At 41.0% G+C, this 13,542-nt stretch overlaps 1 protein-coding gene across 1 annotated transcript in view; it reads right to left on the reverse strand.

Annotated features, from left to right (window-relative positions):
• KCNIP1 (potassium voltage-gated channel interacting protein 1) overlaps nucleotides 1-13,542 on the reverse strand; it is a 485,674-nt gene that overhangs the window by 2,299 nt on the left and 469,833 nt on the right. The window contains exons 4-7 of the mRNA XM_075009498.1: nucleotides 10,979-11,049; nucleotides 9,288-9,395; nucleotides 3,168-3,272; nucleotides 2,893-2,955 (exon numbers count right to left, since the gene is read on the reverse strand). Of these exons, the coding sequence (XP_074865599.1) occupies nucleotides 2,893-2,955; nucleotides 3,168-3,272; nucleotides 9,288-9,395; nucleotides 10,979-11,049 (347 nt within the window). The remainder of the gene's footprint in view (nucleotides 1-2,892; nucleotides 2,956-3,167; nucleotides 3,273-9,287; nucleotides 9,396-10,978; nucleotides 11,050-13,542) is intronic.

A 13,542-nucleotide genomic window follows, 5' to 3' on the forward strand; every position in this document is an offset into this window, starting at 1 on the left:
TTCCTCTTTGAGCAACAGGAGGCCTGACTGATACAAGTCAGGATGGGCAACTGCTGCAGCTGACAGTCTCATAGAATCGTTCATGCCTGCACAGAGGTTTTCAGTAAGTAGCCTAGAGAAGTTACTCGGCATTACTGACCATGGGACAGACTCAGTAAAAATTCCACATGGTCTCTGCAGCATGGTTTTGTGCATCAACAGGACAGAATTCTTACTGAGCCTGGCCCAGAATAAACAGCTCCATTAGTCCCACGTAAACATGGACTTTGTTTTCCCCATCTGATCTCTCACTAGCAAACATCCATGCATGTATCCGCACTGGGCTCAGCATAGCCAGAGAGCAGTTCCTCTGTGTTATCCAGCCAGACCACGCTAACCCATCTCTTTTCCATTTTAGAGCCCTTCAAAACCAGCTCTGCAAAGGGTGACAGTCTTAAAGCCCAACATCTAAAGGTTCAGAAGATGCCAAACATTCTTCCCCCATTTCATATCCACCACTTAAACATGCTCAGTCTGACTTAGTAGCTGTCTCCCCTCCATTTGCACAGGTATAAATGGCTGCACAGGGTGCAATTCAGTGGAGAATCAGGCCCCTATTTTTAGGGTAACCACTACTCCAATTCCCCCAGACAGAGCCTACCATTAACAGACTGGATCATGGCTAAGGTCCACATTCAGTAGCCAGTCCATCCAGTCTCTAACAGTGGCCAGATGATTCAGAGGCAGGTATAAGAACCCCATGAGAAGGCATACAGTCTGAGATAGCCTCCTCCTCCCATACGTCCCATTCTGATCTCTAATAGCTGGAGCTGGATTTAAACCCTGAAGTGTGAAGCTTCATTGCCCTACCGAAATTTCTGTCATCACTGATAATAAGAACCCTGAATATGCTTGATGATATTCACTTAAATATCTAATCTCTTTCAATCTTATTAAGTTCTTGGTGTCAATGGCAGCCACAGTTTAATTACAAGTTGTCGGAAAATGTATTTTCATTTATTGATTTTTAATTTCCCATCAGTTAATTTATTTCAATGGCCCTCACTCATGTATTTTGAAGCAGGGACAACAGAAGCACCCAACCTACTTCTCTAGATTGCTGATTATGCTATACACCTTTAGTGTGCACTTCTCATTTGTCTCCTTTTTAAGGAAAGTGATGCCAATCCTTTCAGTCTCTCTACAGGAGAGAGTTTTCCCAGGTCTACAGTCATTCTTGCTGCTCTCTTCTGAACTATTTGCAGTTATGAAACGTCTTTCTACAGATGAGGTGACCTGAACAGTACACAGGATTCCAGTTGAGACCACACATTGATTTACGTAAAGACATTGATTTTGGTATTCTTTGCTATCCCATTCCTTATACATCCTTACATAATCTTTGTTTTTTTCATCACAGCCGACACTGAACAGAAGATTTCATAGTGCAGAAAGTTCAAACACCCAGGTTCCTTTCCTGAGTTGTTACACCTTACAGATATCTAAATTAACAATAAGAATAGTTTAATGTTTTCCCTCTAAGGGGCAAGATTTTATCTGCCATCATTCTGCCATTCACCTGTCTTGTTTAGGTCTCTGAAATTCTTCATAGACATCTTTGGTCCTGATTAACTTAGCATTTAAAAAAATCTAAAAGACAAGTGAAGCTTTTTAAATTCTCACATTGATACTCATATAAATCTTCCCCCAGGGCTAGATCTGTAACCTAGTAACTATAAGTCAAGTCAACCACCAGTAAGAAGGATTAGCACCTCACTAATACAAAAGATGGAGAACTAAGCAATGATGAAAAAAATTAAGGAAGCGGCCAAAACACAAGCAAGGAAACAGAAGGGATCAAGAATAAAGCAACCAAAATAAACAGGTGGTGCATTAGTCATCTAATAATGAGGGTTGAGTTCCATAATCCTGAACACAGCTGGATAAATTTTTCCTCTGAAAATTTTCTCAAAAAATGCAGATTTGGATGACTGAAACATTCTGTAAATCTGCCCAGTTGTTTTGATTGAAAATTCCCTTTTCCTCCCCTCTGCAAAAAATACCTGAAAAAAACTGAAACGTTTTGATTAGAGAATGAAAATTAGTTTCTAGGGAAAGCTTGATGCTTAGTAAATGATAATTAATGCTGTCTTAAGCTCTCTAAAATGCACACACTTTCATTGCATTGATTAGGTTCTGGAAACCTCCCTGACCAAACAGTCACACAGTTAATTAGAGTCCAAGAAAACAGACGTTGGGCTAATTGCATGTTCATGTTGATGCTGATCTTTGTGTAGGCACTAAAAATAACCGTAAATAATTATCACTGCCAGTTTAATTTATGGAATTTGCCAAAGATATTCATTTTGGAAAAAAACATTTTATAGCACCTGTTTTTAGCACTTGACTTTAAACATCAATGAGTTTTATGAGTCAGTGTTGTAACCAAGACCATTTTATGAACATGTTATGCTTCTGGACACCTCAGACAAGGTGGTAGTCCCTGTAAACATTATTGAGAAAAACAAACCCACATTTTCTGTTTTTTGAGAGGCTGACTTTGTCTCTCTACATAAATTAAAGTCTCTGTGAGTTTTGTACAGTAACAAGGACTCAGGAATTCACTTAGGAAAATAAAAACACTGGCCATCAACACTAGAAATAAACAGGATATATTCAGTGATCAGTATGGCCCAAATTCATGAATCTTCAAAGCACTCCCTCATCCTTAAGGAGATTCACAGCTCAGAACCCAGAGCTGAATTTTACAGATGGCTTGAATATCCAGCAGAATGAAATATGGGATCCTGAGCACCCATAGACTTGGAAGGGTCTGAAATCCAGAGTGGGTGTGAACATTGTGGCATCTGACCATCTTCTCTACTTTCACAACAACAATAGGATTGTCCATACCTCCTGACATGATTCAATAAACTCATCTAAAGTTACGACACCATCTTTGTTTTTATCCATTTTCTGCAAAACAAACCAAAAAGAAATATTTTTAATTTGCATAAGACAGATATTTCTGCAAATGTAGCATGTCATTTTACTACTTGGATAAAACTGCATGCAATACCTTCTGCACTTAGGGGCTACCACTGAAATTCTGAAGGGGTGAATGTCATTGCTCAGGTTTTCCTGATAGCTAAGAGCCAAGAGGAATACATTAGAAATCAGCTAAGTACCTGGAAGAAAACTTCTACGTGCAGCCTTGGAGCATCTTCCTTGAGAACAGGATATGTGTACTTTCCCATCATATCATAAATTGCCTTTACTATATCCATCATTTCCTGGAGAGTCACATGCAAAAACACGACAGGGAAATTATTACAAACAAGCAGCACATTATCATTTTATTCTGAATAAGGCACAACGCTTCACTTTCTTTCTAATGTTAAGGAAGGTACAGCCTTAAGTTTCACTGTTGGCATTTCTAGTATAGTTCCAGACAGCACAAACCTCTGTTGGTGTACACAGGGAAGTCATCATACATATGTCACTCTGCAAATGGATCTGTCTTACTCTGCTATCAAGCTGCAAAAGCTCCTGTGAAACCACTATAAATCTCCCCAGTTTCACACCACCAGATATTGCTGGAGAGCTCTGCAGGAAATGCCATCTCTGGCCTATGACTATTCAGTTTACAAGTGTTCCCACTCAGTGTGCAATGGTTACAGCTAGTGTTCAGTCTCAAAGCCTGTGCTCGGTCCTCAGCCATATTACAATGACACAGTGATAATTTGGCACAACTTCCTTGGGGTCAATCAGTCCCATGTGAAGACTGTGGCCATCCAGTTACTGGGAAAAGTCACCTCTGGCACTCAATAGAACTTGTGGCTTTTTGACTTATTAATTCTGTTTCTTATGGTGATGACTAAGGACCAACCAAGAATGGTGCTACATTGTTCTAGAAACTCTACAGAGTAGTAATCACTCCTGTCCCAAACATCTTACAACCCTTCTCAGGTGCCTCAATGTGCTAAGCAATTTTGTTACACCATAAATGAAGAGAGTGTTTTAGAGACTATAAACCAAGACAAAATTCATATTGGAAGGAGCTCAAAAGTGATTGCAGGCCAGCCAAGACATGGGATGACAGCACAATAAAGGGAGATTGAGGACAGACAGTGGGTGCGCACACTACACAGAATAAGAAATTAGCTCTTGATAGACTTTCAGAACCTAGTGCCAAATATGGGCCTTCCTGAATTCTTTTGCATGCTCAGATTTGATCTCACTTGCATATATGACTTTATACACCCATGGTGTCCAAGACATTTGCTACTTGCCACATGTAGCGAATAGGACACTGTGTTGTGGAGAACGCATGCATACCTAACTCATAAGAAATAATAATTTTTCCAGTTTGTCACACGTGATCAAGACAGTTACTCTTGGACAGCAGATCACTCCCAGTCATGCCGGGGGATGGCTGTTACAAGCCGTGCCATGCTTCTCTTTGCTGCAATGAGTTGTGTTGCTGCACTTACGTCTGTGATTATTATGTCACAGTTTTGTGCAAATTCAAAGGCCAGAAGGTATTTATTTTTCTACTATTATTTAATAAAATTTTGTATACTATAATGTGGCAAATATGGAAAGATGACAACCCCAAATGTGGTGAGCTTTGAATTCCTATTTGATGCTGCTGTTATACACCATCTGGACATATTAAGGTGAACATATTCCAAAGCAGAGCTTCCCAGAGGCAAAAGGAGCAAGGACTAGGTGTTCAGCAATGCTATTCACTCTTGGACTGCAGATCTCTATCTGATCTGAGAGTGACAGTTTTGGCAGGATACCAGTTAAACCACGGTTCTTCAATGGTATGATCATGAACTTGCATTTAGCTGCGAGAGTCACACAGAAGTTCAACGTGCCATCCGGAGGACATTGAGCAGGTGCACGGGGCATATCTGAGGACTGGTACCAAATGAATTAACTAGTTGTTCTTCACTCCTGCAGGGGGAAGCTGGGATAATGAAAAATTCTACATACACAGCACTTTGGCAGTCAGGGAAGGAAGAGCTTTACATGGAATAGTTTGCTGCAACTGGAGCTGAAGAACAGGCTGGTGGTGGAATCTTGTGCCTTTATATTTTCGTTTCTACTAGCATACTTATAGCTTTCTGTTACAACCCGCATTCCTAAAGCCTGAGAATAAAGTGCTTGGATGAAGCTCTTCTGAGCTGGGGAAAGGAGTTTTCTTTGCTTCTGAACTATAAGATGTGACAAATCTTCTGTCATAAAGATTTGATTAAAGAGAAAGTTCAGGTTACTTTGAGGAAAATGATCAAGATTAACCTTGGGGTACTCTTCTGCATCTATAACTTAGATGTACAAATGCAAAAGTAATCAAAAAATTGGGTGGCAACTGAACTGCAAAAACTTCCAAACCACACACAGTCAGAAAGAAGCAAAAGGTTGGAAGGAGGACTTTTATTGTGAAGTAGATGCCACCATTTCCATCTACTTTTGTGCTCATCATGTATTTGTTTGATCATCCTACACTGAAAATGAGATTGTGCAAACAGCGTGCAGAAGCATCCCATCCCATTCGTTTTGGTCTTTATCTCCATAAACCCAGCAGCACTGCAGTAAAGCCATTCCATTATTTGCTCACTTAACTTTCATTGACAGAGGTGCGCAGAACTAATTTTCGACCATCTTCTTTTGCTGACGGGAAACAATTTGACAAGACCCTTGCCCTTGGTGTGAACAGGCGTGAATAACTAGTTCAGTTTCTACTTTCATAATTAACATTAGAAAATAATTAGAAAACAGAGATTATCATCTGTGCTATAATAACTGCATAATTCTGCTATGGAGCTATCATCTGATGATCTTTGAACCCACTGAAATATTGCTTTGTCTTCCTGTGTTCTAATTACATGGCCCTGTTTACTGAAAAACTTAACCAGAGGGATCAAACCTTCAACAAGACCTCATCCATGCATAAAGCTAACATGGGTAGGGTTGACAACAAGGGAGGAATTGGAGGAGAGGGATTATGATATTTTTTTAAATCTGAGATTTGTAAGACTTCTTGTGGATAGGAGCCTGGATAAAATGGCACTTAGTCTTTTGAAACCTGCATTTGCATAGCATAGAGCAGTCTGGAGACTGGGATTTCCAAAGGGGACTAAATTAGGTAGGTGCCCAAGTCCTCTCTGACAGTCACTCACAGTTGGGTGCCTGTTGGCTCCTCTGAAAGCCCCAGACTAAATGTAATGTTAATTCATGCCCTCAGTCTGCCTGCACCACAGTGGACAAAAGATTTTCCTTTGGCCAAGGTAGGACAAGGAGTATGGGGGTTTGTTCTCTCTTTGGCTCCCAAGAACAGTGTTAGTCTTAACTGCACTACTGACTAACTCCATTCTGCCACGTGACACTTCTGTCAGGCTAGAGCTATTTGAAACAGGCGGCTCTCACTTGTGTGTTCGTTGATTATTTCTATAAGTATCTCACATCACTAACCTCTTCCCTGGGTCAACTTAATGGCTTCCTCTGCATCTCTTCCCTTCCCAGTTCCCTAGTGCCAAATATTTGAAAATTCAAAGATGTCAAAATCTTAAGTTAGACATTAAGAGCACGAATTTGCCACCCTTACATTGAGTAGTACGATATTCTGGAGTCTGTCCAACTGAAAATCAAGTTGATGCAGTAATGTGCAACTCACTCTGGGTAAAATGTGCCATACCTTGGCTTTATTTGATTAAGTCCCACAAACATCTGGAGAAGTATGCATTGTCACACATGAGTGACAGCAGACATCAAGACCCTATATGTCACCTTCCTTTTGGGGGAGGAATCAGTAATGTAGAACCTTGGTATATTTTTCATGTAACTTTATTTTATTTGCATGCTATAGAAATTCTGGAAGTCAGGCATTGAGGTGTAGTCGTAGCCCTTGAAAAAGGTGTTACCCTGCATGTTAAGAACATAAGAACAGCCATAGTGGGTCAGACCAAAGGTCCCTCCAGCCCAGTATCCCATCTTCCAACAGAGGCCAATGTCTAACGCCCCAGAGGGAGTGAATAGAATAGGTAATCATCAATGTGATTCCCCACTTGTCAACCATTTCCAGCCTCTCATGAACAGAGGTGAGGGACACCATCCCTACCCATCCTGGCTAATAGCCATTGATGGACCTAACCTCCATGGATTTTATCTAGCTCTTTTTTGAACCCTGTTAAAGTCCTGGTCTTCACAACATATTCTGGCAAAGAGTTCTATAAGGCCTACTGTGCAGTGTGTGAAGAAAAACATCCTTTTGTTAGTTTTAAACCTGCTACCCATTCATTTCATTTGGTGACACCCCAGCCCCCCCCGCAGTCCTTATGTTATGCTGTTTGTTAGAGTGCCTGTTCCAGGACAGGTATCTATAAATAAAGTAAGTTACGCTAAAAATATGCCAAGATCTATGTTACTGATTCTTCCTCCAACAGAAAGGTGAGACAAGAACAGACATGCCTGTTGCTTCCCACAAAGATACTCTAGCAGGAGAAAGAAACCTCAAGACCAAGACTAAAAGCTGACTTGCACAAAGCAAAAAAACGAAAGATTTTGAGAAATGTGATGGCAGCTGCCAAAACAATATCAGCCTCCATCTTCAAAGAAAGAAACTGAAGAAAAGAAAAATTGCGAGACAGATGTTACCAGCCAGCTTTCTGAGTTTTTTACCTGTAGGCTTTTGTGTAAATTAACGTAACCAGGTGAGATGAAGTGGGTAATTTTGCATTGTTTTACATGAATGGTGCGTGTGTCCCACTGTGTGCATACCTCAGTTTCCCTGTGGGCTGCCTGTTTAACAACATGGTGAGGGAAGGTTTGTTGCTGAGTACCAGATATGACTTTGCCTAGCAGCTGAGACCCCCCAGACACTAGCCTGGAGATATGGGGGACCTTAGTGACTGGTGACCATGTGACAGGGAAACCCTGCCTGGCTTACAAGGCAGCTAGTTCCGGCCAGTGGGAGGACAATGGGCTGAGGAGAGAGGACTCTGTTGATCTGACCAACCGGTTCTAGGGAGAGGAGAACAAAGGGCAGTGAAGAGAAGGCCCCAGGGACCTGTTTAGTTGGGATGGAAGACAAAAAGGACAGGGGAGGATCTATTGGAGCTGGTGATGTCAGATACTTGGCTGGAAGGATATAGGATATAGTAGCCAGACTGGGAGATGAGAAAAGGCAGAGCTCACCTGGACACAGGAGAGACTGAGACATACTGTGATGAAGGAGACCAGGCCTGAGAGCCCTGAAAGTTCCTAAGATGTGTTCAAACACTCAATAAACCCTCCTGTTTTACACTGGCTGAGAGTCTCCCTAGTCTAGAGAACAGGATTGCATTATACCCTATGGGGGTGGATGCTCAAAAGGCCAAGAGACAGTGGACTCCCTGAGGGGGCCCATGGCAAGAGCACAGGCTGAAGGCTCAGAGAGACACACTTCTACGAGGCAGAGGGGTTTAACCCCTGGAAGAGAGTGGACTCCTGAGAAAGGCTGCCACAATGAAGGGGGTTCCCCCCAGAGGCCATACGGAGCCAAAGGTGGGAATGACCCATGAGTCCTGGGTGGCTAATCATTTGATTGTGTCCACCCATTCAGATAAATCAACATCTTAGTGACATTATTTCTGTCTATATTTTCTAGAGGTAAAAAGATTTATTAAGGCTCTTTATAAAACTGCAATCTACCTTGACTTACCCATAGTTATCCAGGAAGCTTAAAGTGGTGATACGAATTAAACTCAGTTCTGTTGACTTTGATTCATGTGGTTTAAGCATTAAATCACCCATCATCAAGTCTGCATGGATATTACGCTGCCACTGTTCACTGCACATTCCTGGACACTATTTTGCTGCAGATCTAGTAAATCGTTCAGGGGTCAAGTTTGTGGGAGAGAAGGCACTGTGTTTTTGAAGAACTGGACAACCACTCAGCTTTGTAGCTAACACCAGAAATGCTCATGGAGTTAAAGGCATTAGCACAGTCACTTTCATACCAGTAATTAGATACTCATCCCAAGAGTTACCTTTGTGAATCAATAGATACCTTTAGGAATGCAGAATTTGCTCCTAGCTAACGAATTTTTTTTGGCACATCATAATACAGGAGAAATTTAGGCTCTACAGCTGCATGGTACAAAGCAACCATGCGCGTTTCCTAGAATACCAACAGAAAGAATCGCTCATGCCCATTGCTTACGGGCACTTCATTAGCTGCGTGAAACCTGAATTATGCTGTGCGACATAAGCCATTCATTTCTTTTAGAAAGTAATCAGACGTCAGTGCCATAATGTCTTACCTCCTTGTTTATGAAACCATCTTTATTTATGTCATACAGATTAAATGTCCATCTTAGCTTTTCGTGAACTGTTCCTCTCAATAAAATTGACAGTGCCATCACAAAATCCTGGTTCAACAGAGAAGAAATGTCATTTTAAGACTTTTAAAAATAGCACAGCTTTACAGAGAATATTGCTACACCCTTTAGCCCAACCTTACACTAACGTTGCATCTACACTACAAAAATAACTTCAAAGTTGCTTACTTCAAAATACAACTTCGAAGTTGAGTGTCTACACACACCCTACTTCGAAGTTAAGCTTCAAAATAGGGCACTACTCCATTCCTGGGAATGGAGTAAGGACTTTGAAGTTTGGCTCCCTACTTCGAAATTAACTTCAAAGTAAAGGAAAATGTGTGTACACTCTCTGCTGCCTACTTTGAAGTAGTGCCTAATTTCAAAGTTAGTTTCTAGTGTAGTCACACCCTAAATGTACAAGGGTGCTGTCCTCCCTCCCACACTCCAGTAGCGGCTGGGCCTGAAGGAGGTTGATCATACTGCTATGGACCCATACTAATGATCTAGAGTTTCTAGGTTCAACAGCCACTGGAAATGACCAACCCAACAGCAGCATCTCATAATAAACCTCACTCCTTGCTCACAGGGTGGAATAAGGATTTGCTGAGCTTTAGGAAAAGCTCAATAATGGGACAAACTCATAAGCAGTGGAAAGGTCTATCATTAATAGCTAAGTGTGTACATTTACATCTTTAGAAACATCTAATTCCTACTGGACATGCTCAGAGGATAACTCAGGTATTAGCATGATTTTGCCATGTGATTAATTTGGTACTTAATATTACATAGTCCACCTAATTTCAACAAAGCTGTTGCCACGGGGAACCACTCTGTTCACATGGTACCTTTCTTACCCCCCACCCAATAGATGGAACACCTCATCTCTGCTCCCTTCTAGAACACACTAATATTCTTGGTTGAACAGTAGAGCAGTATGGCTTTGTTCTGGGACTCACAATGACCTTGTTCCAAACACCTAAGTCCTTCCTGCTTAGATCTGCTACTTCACACTCATGTGCCACAAACCCTTTAATACACAGAAGGCTGAATGTTGATAGACTTTTGTTGCCAGAGCACCAGAGTGGCTTTTGGTTAATAAATGGATGGTTTCTTCTTCAGTAGGGAGGGGCCTGAAGATGGCTACTCAATTAGTTATACAAGCAAGTTTACTTTTATGAAAGGAATCCTGAGGACAATAGACCTAATTCTAACCTACATCTATATGTTCAGCAGTAGCCTTAGCTACCATAGAAATCATTAGCATCTTAGTCCCTTCCATCCATGTTAGTGATGTCTACAACACTGCATCTCTTTTCCTCTCTCCATCTCCCTCCATCTCATGCACTAACTCTGCTGTTGCATTTCTCCATTCTTCTCCCTCTACACCCTTGACCACTAACTTTTCCTGTGGTGATGATATCACTCTGGTGGTGGTGGCTGAAACATGAAATCCTTAGATGAAGAAAATATGTAATATCACTGACAGATAGTATCTGGTTGAATTTTATCTGAAGACTAACAATTTTGCCAGAAAATACTAATAGTTCAGAGTGAAGGGAAAATGTCGAAGATAAAAAAAAATCACTTGACTGTTAGAGAAAGATGACCAAAATATGATGTGAGTTAATTACCTCAAACTTAACCGATCCATTCTGTGCAGTGTCAAATGCATTGAAAAGATAATGAGCATACATACTAGCATCTGAAAAAAAAAAGGCATTGATTATCTTGAAGCTTATTATGCACACACTTTCACTAATGATTACCAGCAACATTAATGGCCTTATTTTGTTTCAGTAACCGGTAAGGATTCTTTGGAAATTGTTTCTGTAAACTGGTATCAAGGAGTGAAGAATTACAACTCAAGGCTCATTAAGAGTTCTCAGAAAAAACTCTTGAAATACACAAGAGTTTATCAACATGGCAATGATCTACATTTTGAGGCTGGGAAAATAAGCAAAGAAGAATCACTGTCTGCAGATGAAGGAAAATTAAGCCCATGGAGCAATTCAAGCATGGAAACAAAGAGAGAATTCAGCTCATACCTTCTCTTCACACCCATCTCTTTTCTACATATAACATGCACTGGAGATATTCTAGACTTGAAATACTCAAAGACTATATCAAATAGCAATACTTTGGTGATAGCCTTCACTAGTATATGGCTAGAAAGGCATTATAAAAACAAGACTATTCCACCAGCTCATGGTTTGTTGGGCAGTCCACATAACCTACTCACTCTAGGTCCTTTTAAAAAACCTTTCACTATCTAAGTTGATTGTTCACGGAACTAGTAAACATTGTTAACAGAGCCCATTCTGCCTCACAACAGAAGAGGTGGTTGGCTAGAAAGGAAAAAGAGATGTCTGAAGTCTGATTTTGGCTCTTTACTGTGTGTTTTGACATCAGTCACATGAGTTCCATTTAAAGCAATAACGACTGAAGAGATGAAGAGATTTTATTGAGATATTGATCAGATATCCCAGAGGACTTGCATGGAGTCTGTGCTTCAGGGACTGATTCAGACAGAAGAAGCTAGTGAAAAGGCTACAATCTCCTATTTTTCTTTAACACCAGAGCACTTCAGAAGCACCAGATATACCTGAATTATAGATCCATCACTCTCAGAACAATCAGCTGAAATATTTTACCATCCCTTTGAACCTTAACCATTGCTAAAGATGGTTTTAGAAGTCTTTGCATGTAAAGCAAGAACTCTCTCGTAGGCCAGATAAAGGACAGATTTTAAATACCAGAAACCATAACACTATGAAGAACAATGAAACAGATGTATGACATTATGACCTCCATTCACTTGTGCTCTACTTTGACAGGTGACTTGTATTTCCCTCCAGAATTCCTGCAGTCCACTTATAAGAGACGAAACCATATTGAATGAAAAATTTGTTACATTTTTTAAAGCAACACTCAGTTACTACCATTCCTATGGGTAAAACAAGTAAGAGTGCAATACAAAACTAGCTGCTGCATCTTTAAGCTAAAAGTTGTATAAGTAAATACCTCTGTATCGGAAAAAAAAAAAAGAATGATCAGTAGTGTACCCCTATGAAAAGATATTATAGAATGTTAAACGAAGAAAAAAAAGAAATTGTTTCAATGACATATAGCGTACATCAAGAAATACTAGACAACTTGTGCTGTTTGACAGAAGGCAAAAGGTATATATGAAGTCTTGTGAAGAGTGGGCACTTTTTGTGTTAAGTAACAGTGAGAACAGTTGTGATAAAGTCACCAAAAAGAGAAACATTTATAATTTAAATAAGTTTTATTACACCCAGCACATACAATATCATATGTAAAGAGATGTAAAAAATAAGAAACCTGAAATATCGTACCATGTGGGATTGTGAAATCTCGCATACACACAAACGCACATGTATGCATGTGCGGACATACACACGCACGTGCGCGCACACACACACAGAAAAAATATGGACAATATCAAAACACAAGTTTAACCCTAATGCTGTGTTACTGACATGTGTAAAAGAATCTTCCCAGGTGTAAGTCTGCAATGAACAATCGATTAAAACCATAATAGAGAGCTTGTGTCTACTGCATTAGAAGGAACACATGATGGAACAGATTTCCACATGCCACCTCCAAGACACAGAAACTGTAAGTCAGTAACACCATTCCCTGATGGAGGACTTCAGAGGAATATTACAGGACAGCAGTACCAGCTGGGGCCCAAACAGGAAGAGTAGAAATCTAAGAAATTTCCTGGACATTTCCCACAATTCTACTGAACACCATCTGTGGCAGAGATTGGAGATGGGGTAGACACCCTTGTGGAAAGGGGAATGGTTTGGGGCTGGATTTCAGTGGGCCAAAGGAGTGAGGGGCAGGCCTTACCAGACCAGATGTTGAGCCACAAAGTTGAATTGTTGGCCGAGGCTTTATCTTCACCATCTCCTCACCACGTGCCAGGTCCCCCCATCTGCGCCCCCACCCCGATGGCTGGGCTGGACCCTTCCCTCTGGGCTGACACCCAAGACTGAACTAGCCCAGTCATGCTGCATTGAACAAAACACCCTAGCCCCACCTCTTCCCCAAGACTTCCCCCCATCACTACATTCCACCTCCCTTAGTGGCCTGCTCTCCTCCATCCTCATTGTCACTGGGCTGGGGCATGAGGCTGGGGCTAGAAGGGGGTTCAGGCTACAGGTGCAGC

This window comes from Carettochelys insculpta, chromosome 15 (genome assembly GCF_033958435.1).
Source record: "Carettochelys insculpta isolate YL-2023 chromosome 15, ASM3395843v1, whole genome shotgun sequence".
Lineage (NCBI taxonomy): Eukaryota > Metazoa > Chordata > Testudines > Carettochelyidae > Carettochelys > Carettochelys insculpta.